The sequence below is a fragment of the Oncorhynchus mykiss genome, chromosome 1 (assembly GCF_013265735.2).
Source record: "Oncorhynchus mykiss isolate Arlee chromosome 1, USDA_OmykA_1.1, whole genome shotgun sequence".
NCBI lineage: Eukaryota > Metazoa > Chordata > Actinopteri > Salmoniformes > Salmonidae > Oncorhynchus > Oncorhynchus mykiss.
The window spans coordinates 4,865,346-4,875,426 of NC_048565.1; the positions used below are offsets into that span (position 1 = coordinate 4,865,346).

General features: G+C 45.4%; 1 protein-coding gene across 13 annotated transcripts in view; it reads right to left on the minus strand.

Moving 5' to 3' along the window:
- LOC110486761 (kinesin-like protein KIF1A) overlaps positions 1–10,081 on the minus strand; it is a 165,513-nt gene that overhangs the window by 109,602 nt on the left and 45,830 nt on the right. For all 13 annotated transcript variants that reach the window (XM_036983799.1, XM_036983731.1, XM_036983833.1 and 10 more), the window contains exons 3-6: positions 8,491–8,564; positions 6,349–6,531; positions 4,466–4,534; positions 3,955–4,133 (exon numbers count right to left, since the gene is read on the minus strand). In XM_036983799.1, the coding sequence (XP_036839694.1) occupies positions 3,955–4,133; positions 4,466–4,534; positions 6,349–6,531; positions 8,491–8,564 (505 nt within the window). The remainder of the gene's footprint in view (positions 1–3,954; positions 4,134–4,465; positions 4,535–6,348; positions 6,532–8,490; positions 8,565–10,081) is intronic.

A 10,081-nucleotide genomic window follows, 5' to 3' on the forward strand; every position in this document is an offset into this window, starting at 1 on the left:
AATGTAGAGGCTATATACAGGGTGTTACGGTACAGAGTCAATGTGAAGGCTATATACTGGGTGTTACGGTACAGAGTCAATGTGAAGGCTATATACTGGGTGTTACGGTACAGAGTCAATGTGAAGGCTATATACTGGGTGTTACGGTACAGAGTCAATGTGAAGGCTATATACTGGGTGTTACGGTACGGAGTCAATGTGGAGGCTATATACAGGGTGTACCGGTACAGAGTCAATGTGGAGGCTACATACAGGGTGTTACGGTACAGAGTCAATGTGGAGGCTATATACAGGGGGCACCGGAACAGAGTCAATGTGGAGGCTATATACAGGGGGTACCGGTACAGAGTCCATGTGGAGGCTATATACAGGGCGCCAGATTACCTACCCTGCATCACACGTTCCTGCCATCCATCAGTCACACCTGCCCTCCCTCGACATCAGCGTTATTGGACTCACCTGGACTCACTTAACACATGTTTATTTCCCTCCCCTATATTTGTCTGTTCCCTGCTGCTGCATTAATTGTTTTTTGTCTTAGTTTCTGTTTGCTGACGCTGACGCTTGTCTCGTTATTTATTAAACATTACTCCCCGTACCTGCTTCGTCTCTCCAGCATCATCTCATGTGACAAAAGGGCAGTGTGGAGTGCAATAGAGATTCCATCATCTGTGGGGGCGGTATGCAAATCGGAGTGGGTCTAGGGTTTCTGGGATAATGGTGTTGACGTGAGCCTTTCACATGAGTGCTACGGGTCGGTAGTCATTTAGGCAGTGTACCTCGGTGTTCTTAGGAACAGGCACTATGGTGGTCTACTTGAAACATTTTTAAAATGTATTTAACTAGGCAAGTCAGTTAAGAACAAATTCTTATTTTCAATGATGGCCTAGTGGGTTAACTGCCTGTTCAGGGGCAGAACGACAGATTTGTCAGCTTGGGGGTTTGAACTTGCAACCTTCCGGTTACTAGTCCAACGCTCTAACCACTAGGCTACCCTGCCACCCCACATGTTGGTATTACAGACTCAGAAAGGGAGAGGTTGAAAATGTCAGTGAAGACACTTGCCAGTTGGTCAGCACATGCTCGGAGTACACTTCCTGGTAATCCGTCTGGTCCAGCGGCCTTGTGAATGTTGACATGTTTCAAGGTCTTACTCACATCGGCTGTGGAGAGTGTGATCACACATTCATCCGGAACAGCTGATGCTCTCATGCATGTGTCAGCGTTACTTCCCTCGAAGCGAGCATAGAAATGATTTAGCTCACTGGGCAGCTCTCGGCTGTGCTTCCCTTTGTAGTCTGTAATAGTTTGCAAGCCCTGCCACATCCGACGAGCGTTGGAACCGGTGTGGTAGGAATCAATCTTAGCCCTGTATTGACACTTTGACTGTTTGATAGTTCGTCGAGGGCATAGCAGGATTTCTTATAAGCTTCCTGGTTAGAGTCCCGCTCCTTGAAAGCGGCAGCTCTACCCTTTAGCTCAGTGCGAATGTTGCCTGTAATCCATGGCTTCTGGTTGGGGTATGTACGTGCAGTCGCTGTGGGGACGACGTCCTCAATGTACTTACTGATAAAGCCAGTGACTGATGTGGTGAACTCCTCAATGCCATCGGAAGAATCCCGGAACATGTTCCAGTCTGTGATAGCAAAACAGTCTTGTAGTTTAGCCTGTTGAGTCTATGGGGGCGCTATTTCATTATTGGATTAAAAAACGTGCCCGTTTTAAGCGCAATATTTTGTCACGAAAAGATGCTCGACTATGCATATAATTGACAGCTTTGGAAAGAAAACAGTCTGACGTTTCCAAAACTGCAAAGATATTATCTGTGAGTGCCACAGAACTCAGAGCTACAGGCAGAGCTCAGAGCTACACAGAGCTACAGGCGAAACCAATATGAAACTTCAAACAGGAAATGAGCAGAATTTCTGAGGCTCTGTTTTCCATTGTCTCCTTATATGGCTGTGAATGCACCAAGAACGAGCCTGCCCTTTCTGTCGTTTCTTCAAGATGTCTGCAGCATTGTGACGTATTTGTAGGCATATCATTGGAAGATTGGCCATAAGAGATTACATTTTTCAGGGGTCCGCCCGGTGTCTTTTGTCTAAATTGGTGCGTAATCTTCAGCTGCGGGCATTTTCTCCTGGGATTCAGAACAGAAAGCACACTTCCACGAACGATATATCATCGAAGAGATATGTGAAAAACACCTTGAGGATTGGTTCTAAACAACGTTTGCCATGTTTCAGTCGATATTATGGAGTTAATTTGGAAAAAAGTTTGGCGTTTTGATGACTGGATTTTCGGGTTTTTTTGGTAGCCAAACTTGACGCACCAAACAGAGCGATTTCTCCTAAACAAATAATCTTTCAGGAAAAACGGAACATTTGCTATCTAACAGAGTCTCCTCATTGAAAACATCTGAAGTTCTTCAAAGGTAAATGATTTTATTTGAATGCTTTTCTGTTTTTTTGTGAAAATGTTGCCTGCTGAATGCTAACGCTAACGCTAACGCTAAATGCGACGCTAGCTAGCTACTGTTACACAAATTATTGTTTTCCTATGGTTGAGAAGCATATTTTAAAAATCTGAGATGACAGTGTTGTTAACAAAAGGCTAAGCTTGAGAGCTAGCATATTTATTTCATTTCATTTGCGATTTTCATGAATAGTTAACGTTGCGTTATGGTAATGAGCTTGAGGCTGTATTCACGATCCCGGGTCCGGGATGGCTAAGTGCTAGAGGTTAGCATCTGCTTCATTTGACCACTTATAGATCGAGTCACTGGTGCTTCCTGCTTTAATTTTTGCTTGTCAGCAGGAATCAGGAGGATAGAGTTGTGGTCGGATTTACCAAATGGAGGACTAGGGAGAGCTTTGTACGCGTCTCTGTGTGTGGAGTACAGGTGGTCTAGAATTATTTTTCCCTCTGGTTGCAAATTTAACATGTTGATAGAAATTATGTTAAACTGATTTAAGTTTCCCTGCATTAAAGTCCCTGGCCACTAGGAGCGCCGCCTCTGGGTGAGCGTTTTCCTGTTTGCTTATGGTGGTATACAGCTCATTTAGTGCAGTTTTAGTGCCAACCTCGCTCTGCGGTGGTATGTAGACAGCTACGAAAAATACAGATGAAAACTCTCTAGGTAGATAGTGTGGTCTACAGCTTACCATGAGATACTCTACCTCAGGCGAGCAAAACTTTGAGACTTTCTTAGATATCATGCACCAGCTGTGAATCTGTTCTATCCTGCCGATACAGTGTATAACAGCTGTATGTTCTTGATGTCATCATTCAGCCCAGACTTGGTGAAACATAAGATATTACAGTTTTTAATGTCCAGTTGGTAGGATATGTCGTGCCCCCAGTTAGTCCCATTTATTTTCCAGCGATTGAACGTTAGCTAGCAGGACGGAAGGCCACTCGTCACCTGATCCTCACAAGGCACCCTGATCTTTTGCCTCGAAATCTCCGCTTTCTTCGCCATGGAATCACGGGGATCAGGGCCTGGTTGGGTGTCTGCAGTATATCCATCGCGTCCGACTCATTGAAGAAGAACTCCTCGTCCAATTAGAGGTGAGTAATCCCAGTTATGATGTTCTGTTCTGATGTTCTGTTCTGATGTCCTGTTCTGATGTCCTGTTCTGATGTCCTGTTCTGATGTTCTGTTCTGATGTCCAGAAGCTCTTTTCGGTCATAAGAGACAGTAGCAGCAACATTATGTACAAAGAAAGTTACGAACAATACGAAGAAACTACAAAATAGCATGACTGGTTGAGAGCCAATAAGACGGCAGCTCTACCCCCCGGCGCCATGGAAATGTTGCATGGCAATTAAGTTTTCTGATTCTGATTCATCAACCCACCCACCCATCCATCCACGCATCCACCTACCCATACATACACTGTACATCTACCTATCTAACCATCAACCCATCCATCAATCCATCCATCCACTCACCTGGCCTTGTTTCCAGAGTCCATGAGGTCCTGGATGTCGTTGTAGGAGGTGACGGCCAGCTTGGACAGGTCCTCTACGTAGGGCCCCATCAGGGGGTGTTCCCTCACACGCAGGTTCCCCTTATTCTTAGGGTTCAGGAGGTCACGCACACGCTCACAGTAGATTTCCATATAGCTCACCTGAGGAGGAGAGAGGGAGGGGGAGGGGCATAAAAGGGTTAGAACACAGGAGAGGTCACAAAGAGTCACATCTCCCACAGGTTCTTTCTCGTTTCATCTTTCTTAAATGCCTCATGTCCTCTCTACTCATATTCTTGGAGGGACTATGGATCCATGGCTTCAATGTGTTTTGAGAAGGAGGCAAGGAGATGCTAAGAATTGAGGAAAGACGGAAAAGATTTAAGAAAAAAGCCATAGTGAGAGGAAGTGGACCCTTACAGGAAGACAGGATGTGACATGATGGGTAGTGGGAACCAATAAAGAGGCCCCCTCTGTATGTTAACTGTACGTACCTCCACAGAGTAGGACTTGGTGTTGTCATTATTACAGTCGTTGAACTTGGTGAAAAGATCTTCACACATCTAGGGGGAGCAAGAGGGCAAAAGGTTTGGAGTGAGCATTTATTATCAACTGATATTTGGTTTGTATGTACGGGGGACAGATACAAACACATCGACACACTGAATAATCAACCATCCATTGTGTTGCACCACAATTTAGCTTTCATTATTTTCCAACACCTGTCCTTTGTGTTAAGGCATGGAGAGCTAAGTGAACGATTCGCTAACTTTCCGAAAGTTCCCTGGTTATCCAGCAATTACGGTTGGAGAATTCAGGATTCTGGGAATGTCCCATCTGGGAAAACCAGGGATTTTTCAAAAAAGTTACTGAAATGTTGTAACCCTGGTAACAGTATATGCTGACCAGAGGGATGATATCTGGGTAATGTTGTAACCCTGGTAACAGTATATGCTGACCAGAGGGATGATATCTGGGTAATGTTGTAACCCTGGTAACAGTATATGCTGACCAGAGGGATGATATCTGGGTAATGTTGTAACCCTGGTAACAGTATATGCTGACCAGAGGGATGATATCTGGGTAATGTTGTAACCCTGGTAACAGTATGTGCTGACCAGAGGGATGATATCTGGGTAATGTTGTAACCCTGGTAACAGTATGTGCTGACCAGAGGGATGATATCTGGGTAATGTTGTAACCCTGGTAACAGTATGTGCTGACCAGAGGGATGATATCTGGGTAATGTTGTAACCCTGGGAACAGTATGTGCTGACCAGAGGGATGATATCTGGGTAATGTTGTAACCCTGGTAACAGTATGTGCTGACCAGAGGGATGATATCTGGGTAATGTTGTAACCCTGGTGTGGAGGTAACAGTATGTGCTGACCAGAGGGATGATATCTGGGTAATGTTGTAACCCTGGTAACAGTATATGCTGACCAGAGGGATGATATCTGGGTAATGTTGTAACCCTGGTAACAGTATGTGCTGACCAGAGGGATGATATCTGGGTAATGTTGTAACCCTGGTAACAGTATGTGCTGACCAGAGGGATGATATCTGGGTAATGTTGTAACCCTGGTGTGGAGGTAACAGTATGTGCTGACCAGAGGGATGATATCTGGGTAATGTTGTAACCCTGGTGTGGAGGTAACAGTATGTGCTGACCAGAGGGATGATATCTGGGTAATGTTGTAACCCTGGTAACAGTATATGCTGACCAGAGGGATGATATCTGGGTAATGTTGTAACCCTGGTAACAGTATGTGCTGACCAGAGGGATGATATCTGGGTAATGTTGTAACCCTGGTAACAGTATGTGCTGACCAGAGGGATGATATCTGGGTAATGTTGTAACCCTGGTGTGGAGGTAACAGTATGTGCTGACCAGAGGGATTATATCTGGGTAATGTTGTAACCCTGGTGTGGAGGTAACAGTATGTGCTGACCAGAGGGATGATATCTGGGTAATGTTGTAACCCTGGTAACAGTATATGCTGACCAGAGGGATGATATCTGGGTAATGTTGTAACCCTGGTAACAGTATGTGCTGACCAGAGGGATGATATCTGGGTAATGTTGTAACCCTGGTAACAGTATGTGCTGATCAGAGGGATGATATCTGGGTAATGTTGTAACCCTGGTAACAGTATGTGCTGACCAGAGGGATGATATCTGGGTAATGTTGTAACCCTGGTAACAGTATATGCTGACCAGAGGGATGATATCTGGGTAATGTTGTAACCCTGGTAACAGTATGTGCTGACCAGAGGGATGATATCTGGGTAATGTTGTAACCCTGGTAACAGTATATGCTGACCAGAGGGATGATATCTGGGTAATGTTGTAACCCTGGTAACAGTATATGCTGACCAGAGGGATGATTCCTTCCTGGTCCTTCAAGTCCGGCTTGCCCATCATGGTGTAGGACTTCCCAGATCCGGTCTGGCCATAGGCAAAGATACAGACGTTGTATCCCTCGAAGGCATGGAGCAGCATCTCCTCACCAATGTCCTTGTACACCTGCTGCTGGCCAGCAAAGTTGATGTCCTCGGGCTGTGGAGAGAGAATGTGTTCGATAAACATCCATCAACATGATTAACCAAGACACCACTACAATTTGGATTCATTGTTTTTTGTTGTTTTCTATTTATATGATAATTATACATATGACATTCTCAACTATGTCTCTGGGTGCTGTAGTCCAGGAGTAATCTGTGTCTCTGGGGGCTGTAGTCCAGGAGTAATCTGTGTCTCTGGGGGCTGTAGTCCAGGAGTAATCTGTGTCTCTGGGGGCTGTAGCCCAGGAGTAATCTGTGTATCTGGGTAACGTAGTCCAGGAGTAATCTGTGTCTCTAGGTAATGTAGTCCAGGAGTAATCTGTGTCTCTGGGTAATGTAGTCCAGGAGTAATCTGTGTCTCTGGGTAATATAGCCCAGGAGTAATCTGTGTCTCTGGGTAATGTAGCCCAGGAGTAATCTGTGTATCTGGGTAATGTAGCCCAGGAGAAATCTGTGTATCTGGGTAATGTAGCCCAGGAGTAATCTGTGTCTCTGGGGGCTGTAGCCCAGGAGTAATCTGTGTATCTGGGTAATGTAGTCCAGGAGTAATCTGTGTGTCTGGGTAATATAGTCCAGGAGTAATCTGTGTCTCTGGGTAATGTAGCCCAGGAGTAATCTGTGTCTCTGGGTGCTGTAGCCCAGGAGTAATCTGTGTCTCTGGGTAATGTAGCCCAGGAGAAATCTGTGTAGCTGGGTAATGTAGTCCAGGAGTAATCTGTGTATCTGGGTAATGTAGCCCAGGAGTAATCTGTGTCTCTGGGTGCTGTAGCCCAGGAGTAATCTGTGTCTCTGGGTGCTGCAGCCCAGGAGTAATCTGTGTCTCTGGGGGCTGTAGCCCAGGAGTAATCTGTGTCTCTGGAGGCTGTAGCCCAGGAGTAATCTGTGTCTCTGGGGGCTGTAGCCCAGGAGTAATCTGTGTCTCTGGGTAATGTAGCCCAGGAGTAATCTGTGTCTCTGGGTAATGTAGCCCAGGAGTAATCTGTGTCTGTGGGTAATGTAGCCCAGGAGTAATCTGTGTCTCTGGGTAATGTAGCCCAGGAGTAATCTGTGTATGTGGGTAATGTAGTCCAGGAGTAATCTGTGTCTCTGGGTAATGTAGCCCAGGAGTAATCTGTGTCTGTGGGTAATGTAGCCCAGGAGTAATCTGTGTCTGTGGGTAATGTAGCCCAGGAGTAACCCAATTTGTACCGTTCTGACAAAACAGAGTAACAACTAACGGACAACTAGTAAAAGCTCAAACCAAGTTAATTCACCTAAACAGCTGAAAAGACAAAGACACGTTTCACCCAGGACGCCCCCTTTAGGCGGAGTCTCCTCCTTTTCTCCAAACACGACATCTTTGTTGCTAGGCAGGAAGTTAAGCGATGTGGGTAATACACTGTTCCTTCTCCCTTCATGTGACCTGACTTGACCTTTGGGCCACCATTCTTCACTAATCCACAGCTATTCAACCTTATCAGTGACCTCAACCATGTGATTGCCTTTTCCCTTACTCAGTAACTCTCCAAGCCCCTAGGCTCATATCCACCCTTAATTGGACAGCTTTTATTACTTAATTGGATAACTTTTATTACTTAATTGGATAACTTTTATTACTTAATTGGATAACTTTTATTACTTAATTGGATAACTTTTATTACTTAATTGGATAACTTGTATTACTTAATTGGATAACTTTTATTACTACTTAATTGACCCCACCATACGTGTAACTTTTATTTAACTAGGCAAGTCGGGTTAAGCACCAATCCTTATTTATAACGACGACCGACACATAGCCATTAACTTCTGGCGTAGCAAATATTTAAAAAAAATTACAAACCCAAGACAAGTGCCGTCTTTTTTCTATTAAAATACACAATCAGATCAAATATATGCATGTCGAATGTAATCAAAGTCCTTTTGATAAAGGATTACTGTGTAGTATGACATCAGCAGGGGTACAGGTACTTACCGAGGTATGTGACCAGTAGGAGTAATCAAAGTTGAAGCTCTTATTCTCTTTGGGCTGCTTGGGGTTCAGGATGGCTGAAAGACACGACAGACAGATTAGTGTGAGAGAGAGAGGGAGAGAGAGAGAAAGAGAGAGAGAGAGAGAGATAAAGAGAGAGAGAGAGAGAGACAGTTAGAGAGAGGGAGAGAGAGAGAGAGAGAGAGAGAGAGAGAGAGAGAGGGAGAGAGAGAGTCAGAGGCAAAGAGAGAGAGAGAGAGACAGAGGCAAAGAGAGAGAGAGAGAGACAGAGGCAAAGAGAGAGAGAGAGAGAGAGAGAGAGAGAGAGACAAAGAGAGAGACAGAGAGAGAGAGAGAGAGACAGAGAGAGAGAGACAAAGAGAGAGACAGAGAGAGAGAGAGAGACAGAGAGAGAGAGAGACAGAGAGAGAGAGAGAGAGAGAGAGAGAGAGAGAGAGAGAGAGAGGGAGAGATGGGGGGGGGGGGGTCACGGAGGAAGGTGACTAGGGTGACAGGACCACTCTACCTGCCCTGCCGTGTGAAACTAGATCTGCTTGCTGGATCAGTGATCGTCAGCGTGAATATCTCCGGTCTACTGTAGTGCACCGCATAGGGAATAGGGAATAGGGAATGTGATTTGGGACGCAGGCAATGTGTGACGTGTCTAAGGCCAGAGGGAGGGAGGGAGGGAGGGAGGGAGGGAGGGAGGGAGGGAGGGAGGGAGGGAGGGAGGGAGGGAGGGAGGGAGGGAGGAAGAATGGCTGAGTCACTGCTTCCATGCGCACTTTACAGACAGACTGTTCCCTTCTGGACAATTACAGAGTACAGACAGACAAGACAGACAGACAGAGGGTTTCGCGTTCTGTTATCTTCTGGTGTTCCGGGCTAATGAATGGATACTGTCAGAACAGGCCTGTGTATACAACTGGACAGCGGCTGGTTCATGTAACCTGTGGACGTGACCAATAAACGTTGATCTAATTTGCTACAATACGTTGCTTTTATTAAGTGCTAGTGTGGTAATTGAAAGCAAGCCAGATGTGAGGGGTGGGGTTTACTGTAAAGCAATGACCTCAGAATCAAATTTATGACGGCTTCGCGCTGGATGGCCACCGTGTTTTGCGAGCTCTGATCCAACTTTGCTACTTTGTCATTCTTTGTTTGTTTATTTTAACTTTGTTTTCTCTAAATGTATCTGCTATCATTTATTACAACCGACAATAACTTTTGAAGATCAGCAGTTACCTACCTTAAAAAGTCCAACTTCGACTCATCTACCCTGGGCTCTTTCCGAAATTCCGGATAAATGATTGGGGTTACCCAAGAGGAAACGCCAACACAGAGGCAAGAGAAGGGGGGGATCCTGGTGAGATTAAGGCGAAGGGAGAAACAGCCACCTCCTCCCTCCATTCTATTGGCCAGTCACTTGATAATAAGATGGAGGACGTCTGATCGTCCCCTCAATTCTATTGGCCAGTTACTTGATAATAAGATGGAGGACGACTGATCATCCCCTCCATTCTATTGGCCAGTCACTTGATAATAAGATGATCGTCCCCTCCATTCTATTGGCTGATGTACCATCTACATGACC